General features: G+C 50.4%; 1 protein-coding gene across 2 annotated transcripts in view; it reads left to right on the top strand.

Annotated features, from left to right (window-relative positions):
• Positions 1-16320, top strand: part of COL6A1 (collagen, type VI, alpha 1) — a 26154-nt gene extending 9834 nt beyond the window's left edge. For both annotated transcript variants that reach the window (XM_014949229.1, XM_014949228.1), the window contains exons 20-35: positions 1973-2035; positions 6156-6218; positions 6813-6875; positions 7336-7386; positions 7467-7502; positions 7990-8052; positions 8530-8595; positions 9103-9138; positions 9470-9506; positions 10391-10399; positions 11264-11397; positions 12125-12234; positions 12538-12721; positions 12933-13107; positions 13525-13554; positions 14275-16320. In XM_014949229.1, the coding sequence (XP_014804715.1) occupies positions 1973-2035; positions 6156-6218; positions 6813-6875; positions 7336-7386; positions 7467-7502; positions 7990-8052; positions 8530-8595; positions 9103-9138; positions 9470-9506; positions 10391-10399; positions 11264-11397; positions 12125-12234; positions 12538-12721; positions 12933-13107; positions 13525-13554; positions 14275-14885 (1731 nt within the window). In that variant the 3' untranslated portion in view covers positions 14886-16320. The remainder of the gene's footprint in view (positions 1-1972; positions 2036-6155; positions 6219-6812; positions 6876-7335; positions 7387-7466; positions 7503-7989; positions 8053-8529; positions 8596-9102; positions 9139-9469; positions 9507-10390; positions 10400-11263; positions 11398-12124; positions 12235-12537; positions 12722-12932; positions 13108-13524; positions 13555-14274) is intronic.
• Positions 16321-25815: the final 9495 nt, after the last annotated feature.

The raw sequence follows: 25815 nt of genomic DNA, 5'->3' as shown, positions 1-25815 counted from the left end.
AGTTTGTATTGGTGGCGAGGATTGTTCTGGCCCAGGTGCAGAACCTTGCATTTGCTCTTGTTGAACCTCATGAGGTTCACCTGGGCTCACCTCTCCAGCCTGTCCAGGTCCTTTTGGATGACATCCCGTCCCTCTGGTGTATCGACAACACCACACAGCTTGGTGTTGTCCACAAACTTGCTGGTGGTGCCTTTAATCCCCCTGTCTATATCATTGATAAAAATGTTAAACAGTTTTGGCCCCAGCACGGACCCCTGTGGGTGTGGATGGAAGGGAGAACACCCTTCCCGGCATCAGTATCCCACCAGGTGCCCAGCCATGTCCTGGCACTGATGGGCAGCCACTGCTGCACTGCTCCTCCCCCATCCCAGCCACAGGGACAGCCAGTCCCCACCACCAGCTTGGACAGGAGGGGCAGAGGTGCACTTTGGGGAGGGGCAGCCATGGCGGGGGGCTGCTGGCAGCATCCCCCTCTCCTGTTTCCTGCTCAGGGACCGGCAGGGCTACCACATATGGTGTGGGGGGCAGCTACGCGCAGGAGATGAAGGCAGGCCAGTGTCCTGGAGTTAAATTGTTCAGCAGACCATGGGCTGCTTCCTTCCAAGTTTTAGTCCAAGCACGAGGCTGCATAACCCCGCCAGAAATGTCTCCATCAGTGCTCAGGGGCCTTTAGAGGTTGTGTTTCATATTTACTCTTTGGCTGAGGCGTCTGGAAGCTTCGAGCTTGCAAACAACAGCTTTAGGTCGCCACGCTTTCAACCACTTCATTAAAAATTTTAAGTCAGGAGTGTGTCTGTCGCAGGAAGCTTCTGAATGCCTCCCTTCCCTGCAGGCTGGGAGCTGCCTGGCCCCGCATCCCAGGGCTGCAGGCACAGCAGCACCTTCTGTAAAGATGCCCATCTTGCAGCACATGGTGCTGGCTGATCTTGGGGGTGGCTTGGCTGTAAGGTGCAAAGCTATGTGCGTAACTGTCCTTCAGCCCTGCAAGGGGTAGCAGTCCAATTTTCACGTGGAAAAGTTTTCCTCTGAATTGCCAGGGACCTACAGTAAGCCCTTGGGGTGTGGGGAGGAAGGGGTCATGCCTCCTGGCTCTCCTTCTGCTTCTCCAGCTCCTGGCCCTGGCTCTAGATGGGGAGGGTGAGCTGGAGGCAGCCAGGGTCTGGCAGACAGGCTGCCCTGCTGGGACACAGCTCTGCTGGACTGGTGGAAGGCTGTCCCTGTCAGCACTGCTTAAGTGAGAGTAGAACTAAGCTGAGTCCAGCCCTCAGTCATTTCCTTCTGGTGCAGCTGTTGGGGTGCAAGGACACCCAGACGCAGGTTTTCTGGGCTCTCCTGTGCTTTCAGTTCTCTGCAAACAGCCCAAACCTGGCTCGGGGTGCTGAGTGTTAGCAAAGGGGAGGGGAGAGTGTCGACCCTCATTCCCTTGGCAATCCCCGTAGCACAACGGGGATGGCAGGCTGGAGGAAGAGGGCATGAAGGAAGGGGAGGCTGCAAGCCGGGGGTCTCTGCACGTGCTTGGGGAGAGAATTCCCCTGCAAGCAGACTGCCCAGGTCAGGAGCTGCTCTAGAAAAGCAGCCATGGTTGCAGAGCGTGGCAGGGAAGAGCCTGAATTTGGGGCCAGGGCCAGATCTGTGTATCTGCAGAAGCGTTGCAAGACGGATCTCTCCAGGCATTTGCTCTTCTGGCACAAAACTGGCTGAAACATGTGACCCAGAGGCAGGCACTCCTATCCTTCAGAAGATCTTCCTCTTGGCTTTAAGGTGGCCATGCTAGCATGTCTCTCTCCTGATATTTCTGACAGTTTCCTACCCAACTCCTGAATCTGCCTCAGAAACCTCCCTGTTTGGATCACCACATTCCTATAGCATGTGCTACTGGTGCTGCAACTCTGCTCCCCATTGCATGCAGGGCCCTTTGCACTCTATGCCTGTCCCTCCTAGAGCTTCTCACACCCTCTGTGTGCATTTTCAGGGAGAGCCTGGACCACCTGGTGACCAAGGGCGGGAAGGACCCCTCGGACCACCTGGCGACCAGGTAAGAGCTTGGTTTAACTTTCTGGATCCTACACGGAAGTGGCTGTGGCAGTGGGAACAGTGGGGTACATGGCTTAACTGATGCCACAGCATTTTGGGATAAGTTCTCAGCAACTTCCAGACTGGGTAGCAAAGCTGGTGAAGAGGGGCAGGGATTTCTAGGAGAACGCAGAGTATCAACAAGGCTAAAAAATGGAGACTTGGCTGCTGGGCTGGAGACAGAGCAGCCTCCATGCTATTTCCCAATTCCATGGAAACAGATGTCAACACGTCTGACAGATTTGGCAACTGGCAAGTGTGAGCTGCAGCAATGCACAAAATGTTCAGGCCTGGGGCCAGACACTGGCCCCAGACTGGTCACCTCAGTCAAGGGGGTCAATGAGACATGTTGTGTCACTGAGGATAGCCTGATGGGGCCACAGTGGTGTCCCTGACACCCTTGACATCTGCAGATACAGTGTGTCCCCAAAGCCAGTGTTCCTCAAGTCTGCTCACTGCAAGGTCTGGCCCTCCTGCTTGTCCTTGTGTGCCTCAAGGAACAGATCTCAGACTCTATGGGCTTTCTGGAAAGCAAAGCTGGGTACCTGTTCTCTGAACAATTAAAGACTCTTTCTTCCCAAAGACATGCCCAGTTCCCAGTGGATAACTCTGGGTCTGAAGGTGTTGCTGGGTTAATCCTTCATGGCGATAGCACTGATTGCAATGGCTAACGGGGTCTTTCCACCCGAGCAAGCATGTTTTGACTTCACCCTTGGATGGGGAAACTCCCCTTCCTACCCAAACCATCAGGGTTCTGACAGAGCCCAAGGTACAAGGAAGTATTGAATTAAATGTTCCCACATTGGTGGAACAGGACTTCCACAAGGGGTGAAGTATGGAAACCTGGATGTGGACAATGAGACAGCTTTTGAACTCCTTTATGGTCAACCAAGTGTTGAAGAGCCCTGAAGATCTGGAGTGCAGGACAGCCATGAAGGGGCCACTGTTGTGTTCACATTATCCCCAGCATGAGTGACCCCTATGGCAGACCTGCACCATGCTGCAGCCTGGGGAGAGGACATGCTTGTGTTACAGTTGTGCTTGCCCGGAGTCAGGCTTCCCTTGAGCCAATCTCATGCTAATGAAGAGCACCAAATTGTCCAGATCCTACTGTCTGTAGCTGATCCCAGCTCCTGCTGCAACCAAAGAGCATCTGGCAGCATCCAGTTTGCTGGGCACTGCTGTGGTGAGAGATGAGGTTTCAGGAGGTGGCCTTGGCAGCTCTTTGGGTGTGTGTGTGTAATGGACTGGATCTGCAGCGAAGGAGGAAGGACTGGAGCTGCTCTCTGTGTTGAAGAGGCTCATTCCAGGTTCAAGGCCTCCAGCCAGCCTTCACTGGTGGGGAGGAGAAGGAGAAAGGAGAAAGAATGGTCTCCCTGATGTCACTGAGCCTTTGGGACACCAGTCTTCCCTTCTGAGGAGCACTGAACTTGAGTGAAACCCCTGTCTGAGAGGGAAGCATTACAGAAGCAGCTCCGATGCCTCCCCAGACCAGAGACTGCCCCAGCACCTCTGCCGCTCCAGGGAGATTTCAAAAGCAGTTGCAAAGTGAGGACATTTTTCTCCATAAACTGGGGAAGAATGCTTTTGCTTGGCCAAATTAAAAATAAATGTATAATTGGGCTTGGGCAAGGGAAGGACTTTGGCAAACAAGTGTTTTCCAAACCATGTTATCTGCAAGCTCTGGCTCGTCCGTCATATTTCTCTTGGCAAGGGGAAAGAGCTCCTTCTAACCTGTGTCTGCCTTCCATCCTCTTTCTATCCAAGAGAAGCTAACGGTCAACACGCTCCTTCCCTGACCCTCACAGGCAGGTTGGGTGGTCGCTCTCTCTTCCTGGCCTTGGTGCCTGTCCCTCCTGCAGTTCTTGTTGCACTCAGAAAGGTAGTGGACGGAGAACTGCTAAAGATTTCCCAATCTGAAATCCTGCATCTTCATAAATTCCTGCAGGGCTGCGAGGGGTTTTTGCTGTGTGCTGCTCTGTATGGCCAGCATGAGCCACGGGTGCTCTGGAACCAGTTTTGGCTGATGCTGAACGACCATGAGCTCCTGTCCCTCCTTCCCAGCTTTCTCTTTTCTAGGCTTTTGTGCAGAAATAAGATCATGTGCCTTTGAACAGTTTAGTGTTCTGCCCCCACCTGTACACCTTTCCTTGGAAGAAGGGTGTCTGCAGCATGCATAGAAGTTTGGGTACCAGCGTCTCCCAGCTGCTGTCGTGCGAAGAGGAGCAGAGATGACAGCTGGAAGGGATTTCAGCTTCCTCAGCTCTTGGCTGGCAAGAGAGCAGCCACAAAGCCGGGCTAGGCAGAGCCACCACCCTGAGGCAGCTCCCCAAAAGCTCAGAGGTGTTGATGAAGCACTGAAAGTATGGAGGAACCTCTTGGGCACGTGTCGCTGCAGTGCTGAAGCCCACGTACCACTGAGCCATTGCTGCCTTCTGCCCATCCAGCGACTGCAGTCCCATGACTCGTCAAGAGAAACACGTCAAAGGCCAGGAGCCTTGAATGGGCATGACTGAAATGGGAATGCCTGAAACAGGAGGGATGCTGGAAGGGCCCATTGCCAAGCCACCACTTGCTCTGCTGTCGTGCGAAGAGGAGCAGAGATGACAGCTGGAAGGGATTTCAGCTTCCTCAGCTCTTGGCTGGCAAGAGAGCAGCCACAAAGCCGGGCTAGGCAGAGCCACCACCCTGAGGCAGCTCCCCAAAAGCTCAGAGGTGCTGATGAAGCACCGAAAGTATGGAGGAACCTCTTGGGCACGTGTCGCTGCAGTGCTGAAGCCCACGTACCACTGAGCGATGGCTGCCTCCTGCCCATCAGGCGGCTGCAGTCGCGTGGCTCCTCACGAGAAACACGTCAAAGGCGTGTTTGGAGTCATGAATTGGCACAACCACTGCCTGAAGCAGGAGGGATGCTGGAGGGGCCAATTGCCAAGCCACCACAGCTTACTCTCTGCCTTCCCTCTGCCCACCTCTGTCATCTCCATCGCCTGGGGCCCAGGTGCACACCTACCTTCATGCGAGATGCTACCTTGTTTGAGCATTTGGAACAGTGGGCAAAAGCATCACTACCCAATTGTTACCCACCATCATTACCAATCTCCTGGCAAGTAAACCCCAAGAAGGGCTGCTGGCACCAGGCAGAAGTGGAAGGGTTCCCTTGTACATCTGTTGGTGCTCTTGGAGAAAAAAACCTCCTCCCACCTCCTTTCTTGTCGCTCGCCTGCCCTGGATGGAGCTGATGGAGCCAGTGGTCACTGCCCAGAAGGAATATGGCAGACCAACAGTTTTGGTCTGTTCCAGCACACGCTCCTAGGGCTCTGCAGTCTCCTGAGGACAGAAACTCTCTAGAGCCATAACAGGACCTCTGCCATCCCAGTTGCAACCTAGACATGTCTAAGCCCTGAGGCATGGGGAGGACCTCTGTGGAAGGAGGTCTGTGTCACCTTTAGGGTGATGTGCTCCACCAAGGACCTTTCTATGCCCCTGGAGCACCTCTGTCACAGCAGATGAGTTCCCACTGTGCAACCCAGATGTGCTTTGCTGCTAGAAAGCATCATCCCTGCCTCCCTGGTCCTCTTCCCCACCAGGTCCTCCGTTACTGGATGGAGGCGTGGAGGAGAGGGATGGCTTTTAGAGCCTTGGAGTTTCTGCTCAGAGGCTGTTCTCTCCCACAGCCTAGCTGCCACTGAAAGCACGTGATGTTCAACCCACGCCTGCGGAGTCACACCTTGGCCCAGAAAGCTTCTAGTTTTTGCTCGCGCTCAGCAGGGATCTGGCCAGGGCTGCCTCTGGCAGGGCTTTGCAGAGAAAACTGGGCATAAGGAAGTGCGAGGAGTTGCAGCCTGTGCAGGCAGGGGAGCACAGGGGGAGCCAGGCACAGCTCCTGGAGCATCTCCCCACCTGTGTTACCCCCATCAATAGGTCCTTTCTTGTGAGGCTGGCAGAGGTGACTCACGGATGGGTGCGAGGCATGAGTCAGATGCCCCCACCCACCACATCGCAAAATGAAGGGTCCAGCCCTTCAGGGCAGGAGCAGGACCAAGAGAAAATCCCTGTTGTGAGAGCTCTTTGTGTTTCCCTAGGGCGAGGTTGGACCTCCAGGACCCAAAGGCTACAGGGGAGACGACGGTCCCCGTGGCAATGAGGTCAGTGCTGCTTCATCACCACATCTTCTGGGGGAGTGGGGGGAGAATGAAGGGAAGACCAGGAGATGCTGAATGTTGGGGCTGGCACCAAATCCCTTGGATTTTGGAAACCTGTAGGTACAAACTCAGGTGCTAGCTTCCTGGCAGACACATCGAACCATTTTTTATAAGTCCTTAAGGCCATGTCTGCCTTTTTCCCCACCTCTGCGAGGCCAGTCCTTAAGGCCATGTCTGCCTTTTTCCCCATCTCTGTCATGCAGAGAGTATAGCCACACCACAAGCTATGTTGCTTCCCATCACAGAAGCTGGAGGAGATGCTCTCCAAGGGCAGCTGCCTGAATCTGCCAGCAGATTTAATCCCCAGGGCAAGGAGCAAGCTGAATCCCAAGCCCAGCCCTGGTGCCAGCAGATTTAATCCCCAGGGCAAGGAGTAAACTGAATCCCAAGCCCAGCTGTGGGCTTTGCATTGCTCTTGTATAAACAAAATGCCTTCTGTGATGGGCTCGTGATGGTAGCTGGTTGCCTCAGAAGGCACTGTCTTCCCAGCTTAAAGGATGGTGTGCAGTGCTTGACTGCTGCTTCTGCTCCTTTCAGGGCCCAAAGGGATTGCCTGGAGCACCTGGGCTGCCTGGAGACCCTGGTCTGATGGGAGAAAGGGTGAGTGGTATTTTTCTGGGGGGATTGCACACCATGTGGAAAGGTTGTACAAGAGGCTGGTTCCACATAGCATGATCCAATGCAGGGAGAAAAGAAATTCCATTCACACACAGCTGAAATACTGGGAGAATTTGCAAGCAGCTTGCTTTTGAATACGCACCACATCTGCAGGCTCAAATAGCCATATTTTGGGATGTACTTTCCAACAACAAATACCTGATACTTCCCAGTCTGTTCCCAGCCTGTGGCCATATCCTCAGTCTCTGAGAGGGACAGTGGTTGTGCAGGTCACACACAAACAGGCAGGTCTTCCTACCTGCCTGCACCAGTGTCCAACCCACCAGACACATGTGTTTTTGCACAGACAATTTGCTGTGTCCAAGGATGGCAAAATCCTGCTGCCATGCTATCTAAGGGGTCTGCTTTTCATTATCTCATATATTTCTCCCTCGCTTTCCAGGGAGAAGATGGCCCTCCTGGGAATGGCACAGTTGGATTCCCAGGTGCCCCGGTAAGTTGTTTGTGCTGCTTTGAAACTGTAAGGTTATTTCTGTTTGTCCGAACTAATATGTTCCTCTCCTTCATCCCCAGGGGCAGCAAGGAGACAGAGGTGACCCTGGCATTAATGTAAGTGTGCTGCTTTCTCATAAACCCAGTAGAAATTGCCCTAGCCCATGGTTTGGCACCTAAAGCCTCTCCATCAGGTGCATGGTGAAATAGACTCCCTGAAACAGCCTGCTCCTCCAAAGACCTCTTTTCCTTCTGCCCACTTTTCCCTGCAGTGGATGCTTCTGGTGGAACTGTTCTGCCTTGGTGCATGGTAGTAACACCCAAGGGCTGCAGTCTGGGCTGGATGCTCTCCAGTGCAGCCCTGGAGCCAGAGTTTGGGGTTGGCAGTGCCACCAAGGGGAAACTGGATGGTGCTGTAACAGTAAAAAACACCTAAGAAGCTTTCTCCTCCAATAGCGCTGCAATTTGGTGCTAGGGAGCCTATACACTGCTCTTAACTCCCCCCGCCCAGACCAGCTCTCACAAGGTCACTGCATGCCAGCACCAACTTCATCACACTAACAACAGCCGTCCATGCAGGAGTCTCTTCTGTACTATTTTTCAGGGAACAAAAGGCTATGTTGGTCCTAAAGGTGATGAAGGAGAAGCTGGAGATCCCGGCAATGATGTGAGTAATCTCTATAAAGCTGAACCATTTTTCTCTGTGAACAAGAGCAGGAGCCTTGGGCTGGATCTCTGACATTACCCTGCCTGTGGGTCAGAGCCTACCAGACTTTGTAAGTCTGCAAGTGCCCTTTGCCACTAAACAGTGTCTGATGGCAAGAGGACCTCTCTTTAGATGTTCATTTTGTGTCCTATAGCTTATCACTGGCAAAACTCCAGGCTGAGGTGGGTATCATCTCTGCAAGGTTTTCTGTGATTCCAGGCACCAGCAATGATTGCACCTATGCTGCTCCATTGTCCCGTGGAGGCAGATTTTCCCAGTGTCCATCCTGACCCTCCCGAGTCCTAGCTCATTTGGTTGGGTACAGAAATCTCAGATAACATTTTTGTGGTTAAACAGGGGTCCGTGGACATCTGGAGGGGAAGGTGATGCACCCTGGCACACTCAGATTTGTGGATTTTGGTTTTGTTTTCTTTCCAGAACCTGACCCCTGGCCCCAGGGGCATCAAAGGAGCAAAGGGACACAGGGGACCTGAAGGCCGCCCGGTAAGGAGGGACCATGGCAGGATTTGCACCAGCAAGAGCACCAGCAAGAGCTGGGCTGACAGAGCTCCCAACGGCGGCGCTCGCTTCAGGCCTGCTGTGCTTGGCCTTGCTCACAGCAGCAGCAAGGCACTTTGAAAACCCACCACTGCAGCCTGGTACACGGGTCTCTGAAATCATGTTTATCCCGCATCAGGGCCGAAAATAACTCGGCACTTGTGCTTTTTCATGAGCAAAGCTTTCTCACGGGATCGGGTTCAGTAAAGGCAGCCTTTTGGAGCGGCCATCCCGAACACGTGGAAGTGGGTCTCCTTTCCCTCACCCCATGCAGCCCCAGGACATCATGCAAGCAAGCAGATGTACCTGCTCAAAGCCTAGTGCAGGAGCCAACAACTTGAAAGCCAAGAGACTTTTCCAGGCTCTGCATTGCTTAGCACAGCATCAGCAGAGTACGCTGCAGAGAGGACTGGCTCCTCTTCTAACTGCTCTCTCCACGCTTCTCTTTGACAGGGACCACCAGGACCTGTGGGGCCTCCAGGACCAGATGTGAGTGGGACAGGCTTGTTTGCTTGGTCTGTGTTTCCCCTGCCCCGCATGATGACTTCTGGGAGGGGGTTACTTCTGGTGGGGAGCCTTCTGCTCCCAGGCTGGGTGGTGGCTGCCCCCCATTACTGTCCCAGCAACTGGCCAAATTTCCTTCCTGCCACCCCATCACCAACCAGTCCCCTCTGAAGTGGTGCCCTACTTCCACATCACTCATTTCTGTATCAGGACCTGCTTTTAGGGCACAAAGCAGCAGCAGGAGTGGTGGGCAGCACCTGGGAGCCAGGAAGCTGCCTTCATTGTTATTTAAATAATTCTTTACCTCTGTTGTCAGGAATGTGAAATCTTGGACATCATCATGAAGATGTGCTGTGAGTATCCCTGTACTGTTCCTCCAGCCCTGCTCAACTCCTTGCTGGGTGGGAGGTAGCTGCTTTTTCTCTGGCCCCCAGTGAGCAGGGCCATCCCCAGGCAGCATGCAGAGGGATGCCATGGCCATCACCCCCTTTCCATGAGGCACAGTTAAGTCAATGAGCTGGGGGAGAAGTGAAAGGTCCTCCCTGCAGCTGGGACAGCAGCCCAAAAGAGGGAAATCTTCTGCACGTTACTGTCCCTTCTCTTGACCCAGGGACTTCCAGCTCAATCTCTAAAGTCATGCGACTGTGTGTCACTTGTGCATGCCGTAGACTCGTTTGCTGTGTCTGTGGCTCTGTAGACACACAATTACCTTCAGGGAAAATACAGGCCAAGTTATGTAAAATCTTTGTGTGGAGCATTTTACAATGTTTTTCTCTTAAAGATCAGGGCTTGACTTTCCCCATTGGGAAAGGGAGGTCTGTTGTGGGGTGTCCTGCAATGGGGAGCAGTAGGACACGTGCTGCAAAGGGTTTCTGGCCCCACGGGCAGCGATGAAGTGCTGGAAAGATGCAGGATACTTAGGGAACTGAATTTCAGCTCCATACCCTGGTGATTTCCTTAATCCCTCCAGGATTAACTTTTTTTTTTACTTAAATTAGAGAGTACCAGCATGTGCAAGAGCTCTGCTGCAGGCAGTGCTCCGGGCTGGGGCAACACAATCTGAAACAGGAGCAAGATGTGGATATTCCAAACTGGAGGGAAACCTCCATGAGCTTGAATTGGCCAGACCAGGTGTCTTTGTGTTTGCAGAAACACAAACCTGCAGTCTGCACTAGCGTGTGAAAAACTCTCATGTCAAACATTTTAACGCTCTCTCTTTCTCCCCTTTCTCCCCCAGCTTGCTGTGGTGAGTGTTCCTTGGCTAAGTTCCTCTGCAAACACTTGCTAGCCCTTCTCCTCGCTTGCACCCCTCCCTTTCCCTGCTCCTTGCCTTCTGTTATGGAAACGTGGTGAGAGCCTGGGCTGGAGGACTGGGCATGGTGGGAGGGCAGTGGGCTCTCCCCAGGGGTGCTGCATGGCTTCAGAAGCTGCTGTGGCTGCGCCCCACAACTGGAAAAGTGCTGTTGAGGTGCCCCGTGCCAGCAAACTCTGGGCAGGTTTCCTCTACCCGTTCTGCAGTTGAAAGGGATGTCAGTTCAGGGCACGCTGTGGATCCAGCTCTGTCCTCCTCCTTCCAAATCCTGTGCTGGTCTGCAGAGAAATGTGCCGGCTTTTTTTTTCTCTGATGCTGTCCCAATGGGTGGGATTCGCAGTCCAAAAGCTTGAAGGAAGAGCCAAGGGCACATGATGTCCTTCAGCCACGGGAAAGAGGGGAGCAAGCTGAGTCAGCCTCCTCCAGCCCACCTCTGTCCTCCTGGGGTGGGTGAATGGAAGGAGTGAGAGGACTTATGAGGAAATGGGGTTTGGAATAATTGCTGGGTGTTTGAAGGGAACTCACAGCTTGGAAATGCTGCATGTCTTATAAGGGGCGCTGAGCAACACGCAAATGGAAAAATCGGTAAACTGATTCTCAAGTCTCCTGTGCAGCTATTTTGCCGCTTTATTTTACACCCTGCTTTGTGGGTAGACGGGGCACAGGCACCCACCTGGGCAGGACTAACAGCAGACATCACTGCTTGCTTTCGTGTGCCTCCCCGCAAAACGTACTGCTCCGAGTGAGCTGCTCAGACAGAAAACACAAGCCCCTCCACTCCTCTCTGCCCTGCTGTAGAGTGCACCTGCGGTCCTGTCGACCTCCTCTTCGTGTTGGACAGCTCGGAGAGCATCGGCCTGCAGAACTTCCAGATTGCCAAGGACTTCATCATCAAAGTCATTGACCGCCTTAGCAAGGACGAGCGTGTGAAGGTGAGGTTTCCACTGAGTGCAAGGATACACTTTCGTGCAGTCACTTATTTTTCACTGCAGGCAGAAAAAAGGGGAGATGTCTCCGTTTCAAAGAGCCTCTATAAGGCTTAGTTTCAAGTGTGTAACTGGGGTGGTCCCAGTAGCGAGTCTTTCAGTTCGAAGAGACACCCAGATGGTTACTCTCCTAACTCTTCTCTGGTAACCCACTCTGCATGGGAAATTTCATTTACCTCTGTGATTTGGAAGGGATGTTTGGGATCCAGTCTTTCCTTAAGGTATAACCAGACACATCTGTAGCACCCAGGCTGTAAAGCCACCATGACCGGCCGTTGGACACTTCTGTAGGCACACATGGGTCTCCTTGGATGGCCAAAAGCCAATAACAAGCAGGAAGAGTAGAGCTGGGCAGCCAAACCACTGTGTCCGAAGAAAACCAAAAGTTTTGAAAAAAGATCTATTCCTAGCCACCCACCATGCCCAATGGCTCATGTTGACAACGGAGTTGGGAAACATGGGTCTGGGTCTTGTTTCACCGACTGGCTCACTAAATTGGTCCCCATGTGCATCCACTCCTGTTGGGGCTCATTTTGCCTGCTCCTTCTGTAGAGGAGAGGCAGCAGAGCATGCTGTGAAGGCATTCAGTACAAACCACTGGCAGGATTTCTGGAGCTCTCCATGGCACCCTAAGGTATCTGAACCTAACTGGCTTCTTTTTTTTTCCCAACAGTTTGAAACTGGGGAGTCTCGTGTGGGCGTTGTGCAGTACAGCCATGACAACACGCAGGAGCTGGTGGCCATGGGGGATGCCAACATAGACAACATTGGGGCACTCAAACAGTGAGTCTGTGGGGTCTTGGTGCATCGTGCAGAGACCTGACCCAGGGACACCTACTGACCCATCCTCCATCTCCAGGCCAGCAGCTCCTGTAACTGCAAGGACGATAAATGTTCTTTAGTGGAAAGTAGCGGTTGGTGGCATTGTAGGTGGTGCTGAGGCCAAGGAGCTTGCCAGCTTTCCACCCAAAGCCCCGTGCAGGGTTGTTGCCTTGCCCCAAAAACATGCCAGAGTACATGTTCCTAGGGGCTCCTTTAGTATCCATGGGGCAAGGCTTGCAGGCTCACCGGTGTCTGTGCTTTCAGGGCAGTCAAGAACCTGAAATGGATAGCTGGGGGCACCTACACTGGAGAAGCCCTGCAGTTCACCAAGGACAACCTGCTGAGGAGATTCACCTCTGACAAGCGCGTCGCCATTGTCATCACGGATGGACGCTCCGACACACTGCGAGACCCTACGCCGCTCAACTCTCTGTGCGATGTCACCCCAGTAAGGGCATGGGGGAAGCAGGGAACTGCCACACAGCAGAGGTGCATCAGAGTAGTGCAGGCTTTCTGGAGGACTCCATGTCTTTGCTACCCAAGGCTAGGGCAGGGGGGACCCATGCCACTAGAAGCATTCTCACAAAGTGACAGATGTTGAGTTTATAAATGCATTAGATGATGAATGCATCCAGTGATGGACTCTAACTTCCCTGCAGGTGGTTTCTCTTGGGATAGGTGACATTTTCCGGAATCCTCCAAATCCAGATCACCTGAATGATATCGCCTGTCTAAGCAGACCGACCAGGCCAGGACTGTCTATTCAAAGGGACAACTATGCCGAGCTGCTAGATGACACCTTCTTGCAGAACATCACCTCGTACGTCTGTCAAGGTGGGTGAAAGGTTGTGGCTGGAGGCAATAAGGAAGGTAGTGAGGGTTGCCTCAGGCAAAGGGTGAGGGATGCAGGCTGCCCTCCCATGTCTTCCCCCAGCCATAAGCAGATGTTGAGGGAAGAGGATGGCATTCAAGGTTTAGTTAAATAAAGGGACAAGGGCATCTCATGTCCCAGAACACTTCGCAGCCAGGTCCAGGGCCTCTCCTGCTGCAAGACATCTCTATCCACAGAATTTTTCAAGCATACACCTCTGCTATTTCCAGTGCATGTTTATAATCTTTAAACAGTGCCTTGCATAATGTGGCTGTGGCTGAGGTGGGCATTCATCCCTTCTCCAGCTCCATGGGAAGCTATAAAAGAAGTGGTTTTCCTGGGTGAGCTGGTGACATTATTCTTTCTAATTTTCTTTACAGAGAAGAAATGTCCAGACTACACCTGCCCAAGTGAGTATTGACTCCTCGTGCCACACGAAGGCGTCGTGGATGCTGTGATGGGGGAAGTGGGAGTTTGTGTTTGTGGGAATGCATAACCTGGACACCTCTCGCAACAGGGGGGCTCCTGGGCTGGAGAAGTAAGAAAGCCTCATCAGACATTCTCAGGGTCTCTCATACACACACCAGTCCAAGGCACCTGGGGAAAAAGTCTAGAGAGTTGTTTTTCTGGTACCTCAAACCTAGAGAGGAAGCTGGGCCAGGTTTTAGTTCTCACAGGCTTTAGTTTAGGGAGCACAAAGAAAAAGCCAGGGCTGTGGCAGGGATATTTGAGAAAGGTACTTGAAAAGTGAGTACAGGGAGGAATTTAGTCCAAGTCAGAAGTTTATACAATCCTCAGACTCAACACACAAAGAAGCCAGCCTCAGGAGATGAAGTGATTCCCCAGACACGCAAGGACAGTGCTGTATTTAAGCAACAAGGGTGACTTGATTATCTAAGCCAGACAAGAACCTGGGAATGCAGCCTGTCATAAGCTAAATAAAAGGAGGAATGAAAGGGTGGAAGGGTAAGTGTAGGGCAGGACAGCGAGCAGATACCCAGAGAGTGGGGTTTTCCCACATCTGACAAGTCAGGAAGCCTGTGAGACAGCTGCTTGACCTCACCGGCTGTCCATGGGAGAGGCAGGAGGAGAAACGTAGGGTAACAAGCCCTGGGCCTTTCCCCTTGCAGTCACCTTTGGCGGGCTGGCGGACATCACGCTGCTGGTGGACAGCTCCACCAGCGTGGGCAGCAAGAACTTTGAGACCACCAAGAAGTTCGTGAAGCGGCTGGCGGAGCGGTTCCTGGAGGCTGGCAAGCCTGCTGATGATTCTGTGCGCGTCTCAGTGGTCCAGTACAGCGGCAGGAACCAGCAGAAGGTGGAAGCTCAGTTCCAGCACAACTACACAGTCATCGCCAAAGCCATTGACAACATGGAGTTCATTAATGATGCCACAGATGTCAACGCCGCTCTGCGGTACGTCACAGGGCTGTACCAGCGATCCTCCCGTGCTGGGGCGAAGAAGAGGGTGCTGGTGTTTTCTGATGGCAACTCTCAAGGGATTACCGCCAGGGCCATCGAGAAGACTGTGCAGGAAGCTCAGCAGGCTGGCATTGAGATCTACGTGCTGGCAGTGGGCAGCCAAGTCAACGAACCCAACGTCCGTGTCCTGGTGACGGGGAAGAGCGCAGATTATGATGTGGTCTATGGGGAGCGCCACCTCTTCCGTGTGCTTGACTATACCTCTCTGCTACGTGGTGTATTCTACCAAACCGTGTCCAGGAAGATAGCTGTTGACTGAGTGTCTGGGTGGGTTTCTGCCAAGGCCATGCCTGCTTCTGTCTCACCTAAAAATGAAAACCAACAAAACAAAACAAAAATTAACAGTATTCTTGACCAACCTGAGGAATTTGTGTCTATGCAGATAGCCATAGTGCCACAGCCTGGCTGTGCATAGTCTGCTTCCTTCTCCCCCTTCTTCATCATCTGCATCTCTACTCTGTTAGCCTCAAACTTCCTTCCCTGCCCATGACTGCTTCTCCCTCCCCACAAGCCCACCTAGCAATAAGCCACCAGAAAACCGATAGAAACCTCATCCCATTGTTTTGTGCCAAGAAAGAATCAGGATGAGGACTTTTGTACCACTAAGGACTAGCCTGGCCTCATAAGGTTTCTGATACAGGGGGTTTTGTTAATTTGTTTTTTTTCTTTCATACATCAGCTGAACCCTTGCCAAGCTCACAATGGTCCTAACCCAATGCTGTGCTTCAAGTGAAATATTCAACACTTCAGTGAGCTTTGAGAGGGGATCATTGTCACGGCTGGCAAGTTTGGTTCATATCTCCCATGCTTGGAGGGAGAATGGCTGGACTGCATTACCCAAGCTGGGTGGAAGCATCTCTGGCCACCAGTGCCATGGGATGGGGCACTGACTTCCCAGGGCTGGGGTGAAGGTTTTTGGTGGAGCATCCCTCAGCACTGACACTCCCATTCAGGGCAGGGAGATTGAGCACCAACCAAATGAAAGGTGGACAGCAGCCACTGGGGAGGGGGGAAACCCTAGAAGCAGCTACATAACTGCACTCCTTCACTAACTGATCTCATGGTCCTACAGTGAAACCAGGAACCTCACAAATAACCTGATGACTTGTGTTATGGTCTAAGCTCCATTCTGGAAAATCTCTCTGAGCCCAGATAGTGGGATTTTTTTTAAATATATTTTTTTTTCAAAAGTGCCAAGCTGTCTAATTCCCAGTGAGCTCTCTGGGAGTAGTATTTCTATAGCACCATCTAGGAGTTAGACACCTAGGCCCCAGGGAAACCCACTAACGGTACTATATATTGAATTAGGGCCTCATCCACAGGCCAGCAAAGTCAAGGGAAAGGCTGCCGTTATCTGCCAGGGTCTTTGACCCACACCCTATGGATATACTGACAAAGGTGCTATCACTACGTGGGTGTGGTGGGCCCTTGATGTTTACACAGTTGTTTCCAGGACCACACTGAAGATGTGGTTTGGCTGGGTGAGATTTTGTTTCAGTGCTTCCATTTTGGTGCTCTTGCTATGAATTCATGCGCTTCTGAGAAAGCAACAGTGACTGCCAGGCATCGGCATCCCAAACTCTTTACTTTGTATCCCAAAACCCAGTGTACGAGTTATTTTTATTTTATGCCTGTGTTCTACTAAGATTGTCCACTTCAGAAATTTGTCAAATAAATTGTTTTCCACAATCTCACTGGAAGTTGGTCTGGCTTGAATTTCAAGGGGTCCGGGTGTTCAAAAAGTCACTCGACTAAATAGAAGTTGCTGGGATGTAGGAGGACTCCAGCAGAAATTGTAAGGAATAGAATAGGAGAGATCTATTGCTTTTGCCTTGCAAATCTGGCTATTATTGAATGCCATGGATTTGGTAAATACTGTGAATTCTCTTCATCTATTAAATAATGCATAAATATGTTATGAGAAGAGCACTAAGCTCTCAAAGAATGGGAAATGGTTACGCAGCTTCCATTTGCCTTCTAGTTGAAAAAACAAAACAAAACAAAAAGCAAACCATAAAACCTAACCTGCACAAGTAAGTACTGTTGTTTCCAGAAGACCAGGTGCAGAGGGATGGTGATCATCAGGTGAAGAGGCAAGCTGCACTTGCTTTCTGCTTAAGTTCAGGATATCTCCTTAGGACCTCATTTCCTGGGCACATAGGGATGCTGCTCTGCAGACAGGGCTAGTGATGGAGATCTCAAACATCTCATCCACCTTTGACAGGCTCAATGCTCCCCAAACATTTGTTTTTACAGCCTAAAGACAGCTCTAAAAGGTGCCTGTCTCTGGGGAAGCTCCCAGGCCACACCTGTACGTCCCAGGGGCTTGTTGCAGCCTTTCACTGTGGATGCACACACAGTCACTTGCTCTGCAGACAGTGGACCACATTCATGCCCCATTTTGGCAATGGAGAGGCACTGTCTTGCCTCACCCTTGTTTCATATCCTCCTCTTAGTCATGCTCTCTCCTGGCCAAGCGTCTCAGTTGAGATGCTTGTTGGGTTCCCTGGCTGTCCTGCAGTGCCAGGAACACGTCACTCTCAGCTGGAAAGTCTGAGAAGCACCTCTGGGGAGGCTCTGCTGGTGGCTGCAGTTTGATTTAGATGTCCCACTCTCCACTCCATAGAAAGTTAGGAAAAAATGCCTTCTCGTCTGCCCTAATAAAGGTGATTATTGTTACAGCTACAGAAATATCGTGAATCATCCAAGAAGGAAGGGAACATGATATGGACAAGCCCTTGGGTTACACACCTACTGCTATGGCTGCCAGCAAGGGGTGGGTGGGAAAAAGGGATGCACCCTCCTACACATCTCCTGCACCCTCCTGATGGTATGCCCCCCTTACACCCCAGCTGGGCCACGTCAAATGCAGGGATGCAAAAGACACCTGGAGAAAGCTCTCTCTGGCTTTGGGCTGGTTTACAACTTCTTGCTAAAAAATCAGGTAGCAGGAGGGATTTTTTTCCATGGGCTTCCCCCTCTCCCTCCACAACCACACCCTTAGTTTCTCCCTTTACTGAAAGGGGAAGAAAATCCCAGACCAGCAAAAAATTCCAGTTTCCAAGCCTCAGTTCTTGGAGTGTTTGTAAGTTTTACCCATGAGAAAAATTTAAACATTCCGTTTAAATTCCAGTTTGCCCAGAAGAAACAGTTTTAAACAGAGCCTGCTGAAGAGCTGTCTTCCCCGGAAGACAGGGACCAGCAGGGATTTTTCAGCAATGCCCAACCCCTTGTGTTTAGGTGCTGCCTTATCTCTTCCCACACTTGTGCACTGTCCAGGTAGGATTGTGGGAGCCTTTGTCGGGTGTTCAGGCCAAAGTTGGCCCTGATATGCTGGATTCAATTTTGTCTTCCATTTTGGGTTATATTTACTCCTTTCTTTTCAGCCCTGATTTTTATGCTTCCATTACAGGGAAGGTCAAAAATGCCTCTGCCTCTGGGCCTGCTTTGTTAAACTTCAGATGTTCTCCAGATGTTCAGCGAGGGGGTTTATGTAACAACAACAGAATTTGGGCCACATTTTTCTGTTTTCCTCTGACTAAATTCTACTCATTTGAGGCTACACTGACTCACAGCCCTTCATGGGAAGTTGGTGGCTGGGAAAGGAGAGGATCACCGAAGCTACGTTACCAATGTGGTAGGACTCGTAGAACACGTACCTTGCAAGCAATGCAAAAATCAAACAATGCAACAGGCAGGGGCAGTACTGTGGGACTGCAATCCTAAAGAACAGAGTAAAAAGGGATGTAAGAGAGGTAAACTGGTAAGCGAGAGATTAATATCCTGTCCAGTTAGTTCTTGTAAATGAGAACATAAGCTCACACCTGGGAAGCTACAAGAGGTTCAGCTACACCCACCCACTGGCACTGATCACCTCTGGAGACCTATCCAGCTTTGCAGCTGCAGCTCTTGAGCAGATCTGCAGATTAGTTGATTGCCCTGGTCATTGTTTCTCTGTGGGCATCAAGCGTGGTACAAGGCCCTGCACGGCACCATATGGTTCTCCGTAAAGCCCTGAGGTCTGAGTCATTTCCCTGCACTGTGGTCAGTGCTTGGTCCCACCACAGGTGGGACACCAATGGGAACACCATTTCCACAACCCTGGGCAGCCCCATTCCTCAGAGGCACTGCCCTGGAGAGCATGGGGCTGCTGGAGACCACAGGGCTGTCAGGGCAACTCTTCCCACAGCTTACAGCCCTGTAGCCCAGCCAAATTGCTCTTGATGATGTTAGCTCTAGACCTCAAGATGTGTAGCAATAAATAGTTGCTCTAGGATGATTTTGAATTGCATTTTCAAAAGTATTTAAGAGCCTTTCCTGTGCCTTTGGTTTTCCCAAGGAGCAGAGGTCCATTGTCTATCCTCTCCTCTCCTAGCTGTAACAGCAGCATAACTGAATGTTCAAATGCCTCTCGCTATCCTAGGGTTTGTGGTTTGTTTTAACTCTACTATTCCCAAATGTGTTTTAGCTTAAGCTTTGTGATATTTTATCCAATTGCATGGATCTCCCCCTTAAAAGAAATCACATTGTATAAGGAGAAAGAATCATGCTGTACGTAAGCTTGTGGGCAAACAGCAGAAGAAAGACTGTAACCCATTAAGAAATACAGGGTTGACACAGAAATATTTCTGAGCAAACTCAAGACCACAGAGGAAGACCATGCCCTCCCCCACAACACACACTGTCGTCATCGTACTTCTCCAAGTAAAGGATGTGAGAAACTGATGGCCTCCCATAATGTTGCACAGCACAGGGGAGCATCACGAAAGCATGGTGCAGCTCTGGGAGATCTGTATATAACAGTATTAGAGTTTGATAATTCCTATCAAGAATTAAGTCATTTAGAGTCTAGGTGCCTATATAATAACTAGACTAAATAAGTTTTTGCATTCTATTTAGGCTAAGACCTTAATTAGACAGTGAATTTTTAGATCTGCACTTAACAGTGTCTTCTTTGGTTCCCCTTACCTAAGCCCACATGCAATAAGCACACTCTGCCAGGGTCTTTTCCCTGAAACTTACTCCTCACTGTCTGCCAGGAGGTTTGGCTGGGTCCAGAGTGTCTGCTTTACATGCTTTTCTGCAGAAAGCATATGTTCCTTCAGCCCAATTCCTTGGATGACCCCGGCAGGCTGTGGCTCCTGGGAACTGTGGCAGCAGAAAGCTCTGGAGATGTACGGCTGGGGGGAGCTGCAGCCAGGTGGTCCAGCATTGCCTCACCAAGGAATTGAGACACTGTTAATACACTTCTGAACTGAGCCATTGATGCAGTTTTATTTCTTTTGTGTTTGTTTGTTTGTTTTCCTGTTTCATTTCTTACCCATGAGGTCATCCCTGTCAGACACGGAAACTGCAGAGATGCTCCCAAGGAGAACACGGAGACAATGACACGGCATTTCCAGCGAGGACTGGGAATGTCTGGAGTGACTCATCCCCACGAAGTATCGCTGCAGCCCTTCCACCTGACCACCATCTCAGCAGAGCAGCGCTCCTGGTCCCTCACGTTGCTGCAGACACCCACGAGAAACACTTCTCAGCTTTGTCATCTCTGTGAAAATGCTGGAGTTCGACGTCCAAGTCGCCGAGCCAAACGAAAACGCAGCTGGGGTATCTCTTCTTGATGGTAATATATTAAAAGGGAAAGTAGAATAAAATAACAGATGCTGGAGGCAATGCAGACAGATCTTACACCATCCTACCCACCCTGCTTCTTGAGAAATTTTTTTGTTCTTTTTTCTTTGCTTTTGTTTATGGCACGTCATTCTGGGTGACTCCAAAGGTCTTGGGAGATAAACTGTTTATTGAAGTGAGGTGAGTTTTCTAGTGGGAAAAAATCATGCAAGAAACTTTGGAGGCCATCTATTTTTACAACATCATCTGATTTGACTGCAAAGTGTATGCTGTAGAAGTCCTGGTATAGCCACGGACTAAAGCCTCTGTCTAAAAACTTGATTATTTATAATTATTTTTTTTTGTTATGATCTGTTGGCCAAATAAAAGAGGCTGCCTCACCAAACTTAGGTTTCTTTAGTCACTGAAGCACCAAGGCACGAAGAGGTCATTAAGCCCATTTTCTACCTTAAAAGTACGTTTTACCCCACAGGTCGCATATTTATTCTCCTGTCAGATGGGTGTTTGTCCAGTCTTAGAGCTCTGAACACGGAGGCTTTGACATGTCTGCAGACAGTCTGCTTTAGTGCAAATCACTGTTGCTATTTACAGCCCTACAAATAATGGAGCTGGTGCTACTTCTGGAGAACACATCCCAGTGTTCAGCCCAAGTACCTCTTGCTGCCATTAAGCCTGTTACTTCTTGTCATCTCCACCGTGGGCACAGAGATCATGTTCCTCCTTCCCTTACGATTCATTCACCAGCTGAGATCTCTTACTTGTGGATTTATTTTTTTTCTCATGACCTGAACACCTGGTTCTTGTTCATGGTGCCAGAAGCCTGTGGGAGCACTCAAGGGTAAGGCTATGGCAGAAAGTCCAGAGGGCTCTTCCCAGCCATGGCATCTATGGAGAAGGTCCTGGTAAGCAGACATGGTCATCACAGCAGAAATGTGGAAAAACTTCTCCAAATTGGTAAGGGGTCTCATGGCAGTGGGGGTCCCCTTATTCCTTACTCCAAATATGGGGTTGTTTTCATACGTTATCAGTCTGCATGGGCAACCTTTCTTTGCCAGCTGGCCCATGGGTTAGTTACATGATTAAATACTAACAATTATCTAATTTTGAGATCTCTACCCATCATTAAAGTATTTTAGGGATGGGGCAAAGCCTTTCTAAGCCCCCGTAGAGTAAATTAATAACCCAAACTAGACTTCTGGCAAGAGAACCTCGAGACATCTACTTTGCACAGTTGTCCTAGAGACTAAAAAGGGATTGAGGCACAAATTATCTGTATACAGGCAGCTTTGAAACAACCTTAGTGGAAGGCAACTCCTGGTTTACGTATGGATCAGCAGAACATGCTTAGAGTTAGCTATCTGCAGTCACAAGCTTATGCCAGCCAGCAGCAAATCATTTCTGAAGCTGAAATTTGAAATCGGGCCTGTTTTCCTGGAAAATATGGACCTCAGAGAGCTCCCAGTGACAGAGGTGAGGCCAGGAGATGCTTGACAAAAGGAAATAAATAGCATCCTTCTGCAGAAGCAAACTGAGGAGGAGAGACAGCCTGCTGCACCTTGTGGTGCCCACATCCCTCAGATGTGGGGGTGAGTCTGGCTGCTGCAGCAGCACACAGGGGTGGTGGGGACCAGAAGCCAAGGATCAAAAGCTATCAGTGGGCTTTGTGTTTCCTGAATCACTTAGTTTCAAAGCAGCCAGGTACAATGACCCGCGTGTCCCAACGCTCCCTCTCCCTCCTGTCAGGGCATGGTTCCCTACTGGGGCTGTGTCCCGTGGGGGAAGGACCACAGGTTGCTATGACATGGAGCATCGGTGCCAACGGCCCCAAAAAACCTCTGCAAAGAGGATGAACTCTGCATGACACAGAACAAAATATACGCACCTGCAAGTTTTTACATTAACGTGTGAGAGTCCCCAATGCCACACACTCATTTCAGGAACTTACCAGGATTCTTGTCCTTCCTATGTATGCCAGTTTGTGCTTTGACCCCTCAGGAAGACATGAAATGAAATAACAAAGTTGAATTATGTACTTCATAGACTGGCTGGGACAGGCATCGGCAGCTACCCACCCTGCCCTCATCCAGCATCTCTGGTGGGAGGACAAAGCCACTCATCTTACCAAACCCTGTCTTTCAAGCTCCCTCCCTCTAAGACCCTATCCTTTCTCGAGATGATCTCAGGATTATCCCTGCTACTGCATTTTTTTTCCTTTTTCCTGAGGATGCTCCCTGTTGGCTGCTAGGCTGAAAATCACTAGTCTGCTGTCAATCCCTCCTTGCCCTTTGTATGGGGGGGTAATGGCTCTTTGATGTTCTTCCAGCTTTCCAGAAATAAGCTTTTCTCATGTTAGGACAGGGGGATTAACTTCTACTGGTGTATTAGACCTCAGATGCTGCTGTAAGCCAGAAAAGCAGTTCTGCAATGTCACAAATGCATCTCTTGCAGTCAGACTGAACCAAATCAGGTAACAGAAGACTAGCCTCACATTGTGTGACCTTGTACCACCTTCAAGGCACATCCAGCACAGACACTGGCTAGCCCTGGCAGCAGGAGGTCCTTGCCCATGGAGGTCAGCCAGCAGTTTCAAGATGTGTCTTGCAATGGGTGTTACAGTCAAGCAAGGAGCCTGCAGCCCCCTTTTGCTTGTGGTGCTCCTGCCCCGGTCCTGGCCTGAGACAGCTGATGTGGAGAGGCAGTGGAAGGACAGACTGCAGACAGTGGGGGTCTGGAGCCCCCCATTTTGAAAGTAGGCTTTTCTACATGGCACAAATCTGGTGTAATGTGACCCTAAGGATCCTAAACCTGATCCTAAGGTTGCCCCTAATGTTTTTGTCTGTCTCTCTTTTCTTCTGCCCCAAGAACCAAACCCCTCAACTAACATTTTTCATGGCTTAAGAGAGAGCAAACAGAGCAGGAACAAGCCTGCAAGGCCAGCACCTAGATCCCACAGTTTTTCACTGCTTCGAAAGTACGGGGAAAAGGCGTAACTCTTAGAGCCTGCTGGACTTTCTTTCCTGATTCAGTTCCAGAAACCTTTATAAACATGGATATTAACTCAAAGTGCTTGTCTATAGCTTCTGAAATCCCTGAAAATCTCTCTCTTGCCCTAAAGGAATCCAAACCCTCATGAGCCGCAAAGCATTCGCTCCTTTGTCTGAGTTGTGCTTATTTCTACCTAAATGGGCAATTCAGCCCGGAGTATTTCTGAGGGCTCTGGATTTCGGATAGTATCTCTGGTGATAAAGTTATCGCTGCGTATAAAATTATGTCTTGATTAATGTGAGAGCTAAACAGAATTACATACAGTATTTTCCACAGGACCTGAAGTACTTAAGATTTTTCAAAGGCAGCTTGTAAAACCAGCATGTTTCTTTTCTAGAACAAGCCCGTCCCGGATAAAGCTGAGGCCATGAGCAGCAGACTGCAGTTCCTCCTGGCTCCGAGAGCCTAGTGTGGAAGTGCTGGGCATGTACTTAACAAGACACGGCCGAGAGCGGCTGGATGAGTCCCATCTGGAGCTCTGCAGCTCCTTTGGAAAGTGTGTCAAAAGGGGCCTGGCATGCCGGGGAAATGAGAACATGTGGCAGATCACTGCACTTGAAAACAGCCATCCCGACAGCAGCCTGGGATACAACCCCCTTCCTCCCCCCAGACACTGCCCATGGGGTCTTGATGAAAGTCTCATTTACTACCTTGCAAAACAAGGCAGGAGCAGACTAGACCTACATAAATTTCCCTCTGCAATAGCCCTGGGTGCCCTGGTAAAACAGAAGAGACTAGACCTACATAAATTTCCCTCTGCAATAGCCCTGGGTGCCCTGGTTTCAGGTAAAACAGAAGCAATTTTCTGTTCAGTAATTTTACTTTTCAGTTAAGCTTCTTCTCACTGACTGACCTCTCTGAAATTAACAGCGTATTGTGCAGGCACTGCTCAGTCCCAGAGTGGTAGGGACAGATTGTTTAAAATTTATGCCAAGGAGTGGTGTGCAGAGAGGCTCCTGCTTATGCTTACTGCTATAACAACCAAGGTCAGCTAATTTCATTATTTGCCCCGTTTGAGGGTCGGAAGCGGGAAAGTGTAGAGGGGTCAGCACCTGCAGGGAGGAGGGGACAGGAGAGGTGACCCAAACCTGACCAACAGGGTGTTCCATCCCATCTGCATCATGCTCAAAGGATGATCCTCTGAGGGATCAAAGGGTCAATCCTTTCTCTTCAGTGGCCAGCGTCCGAGGAGCACTCTGTCTGCCTTTGATCCCAATATGTGCATTCTCGAATTCACATCTGGAATCCAGTTCCTGACCATCACTGAGTCCAGTCTGGGACTTTCCCAGTGCCTGTTGGTGACGTGACTCATCCTGGGAGCTCCAAACTGGTTTTATATGTACAGTATATATTTCATTATTTCATTTTTATCATTTTATTAATATTTCATTAAAGTAATGTAGTTTCTTTGAAACTCATAAGTCATTTTCTCTCTGTTCCTCCTCTCCCTTCAGAGGAAGGTAGGGGAGAGCATCTGTCATTCGTCTCAGTAGCCAGTTTGACCCAAACCATGACACTGGGTCTCACAGGTCAGATCCCATGGGGAGACCCATACTGGGTCTTGGAAGACCACATGCCTGCCACGGTGCAGGAGGAGGGCTGCATGCAAAGATGGCAATATTGCTCTGAGGCTGCCTCTGCTTCAAGCTTGTGCAATCTGGCCAAGGGCCTCAGGATCCCCAGGGCTTCCAGTTCCAGTTGATGTCTCATCCTCTAGCCCACACCGTCCCCTTTGCTACGCAAGCTGGTTTTCTTGCTGCTTCATTTGCAAGCCGGTGGGTAGTAGGAATTTAGTGCTGTCAAACCCAAATTGAGAGGCTCCACTCTTCGTAGTCATGAGGGGATTTGGGATTTCCTGCAAATCCAGGGTCCCTTGGGTTCACATTGTGGTATGGTCTGTGCAGGGCCTGGGAAGCCCCTCATAGAATCATAGAATCATTCAGGTTGGAAGAGACCCTTGGGATCATCGAGTCCAACCATCTCCCCTACTCTACAAAGTCCTCCCCTACACCATGTCCCTCAGCACTGCATCTAAACGGCCCTTAAACACAGCCATGTGGCAAGACACGGCCAGGAAACAGCTGGCTGGTAGATGCTGCACAGCTGGATGGTGAGTCAGCTGTGGCATTCTTTAAGCAGAATATAGGCATTGCTACACCCCAGGAGTTTTATCATCCCGTTGACGACAGGCTGCTGTGTGGGCACCCTGGCAGACTCAGTCTGGCTGCTAGACAGGTACCACTCAAGCATGGAAGGTAGAAAGTGTGCAGTCTGGGAAACTTTTCTGTATCCTCTTTGGTGTAGGGAAGGGAATTCTCAAGAAAAGGCAATTTTGTGTGAGAAACTGTAAAACAGCAGTGTCTGGCCTGCATAACATGGGATCAGGAAGGTATCACACAATTCAAACGTTTCTGCTCGGAAATCAGAAGATCAGTTTCTGACAGTCTTGTGCCTGGTCTGCGGGTAATGCCAGAAGATACTTTAAACAAGGTGGTTAACAAAGCTGTTTGTGT

This window comes from Calidris pugnax, unplaced genomic scaffold (genome assembly GCF_001431845.1).
Source record: "Calidris pugnax isolate Ruff unplaced genomic scaffold, ASM143184v1 scaffold75, whole genome shotgun sequence".
Classification (NCBI taxonomy): Eukaryota; Metazoa; Chordata; class Aves; order Charadriiformes; family Scolopacidae; genus Calidris; species Calidris pugnax.
Note: the sequence above shows the minus strand (reverse complement) of the source record. Positions and strands in the feature narration are given on the sequence as shown.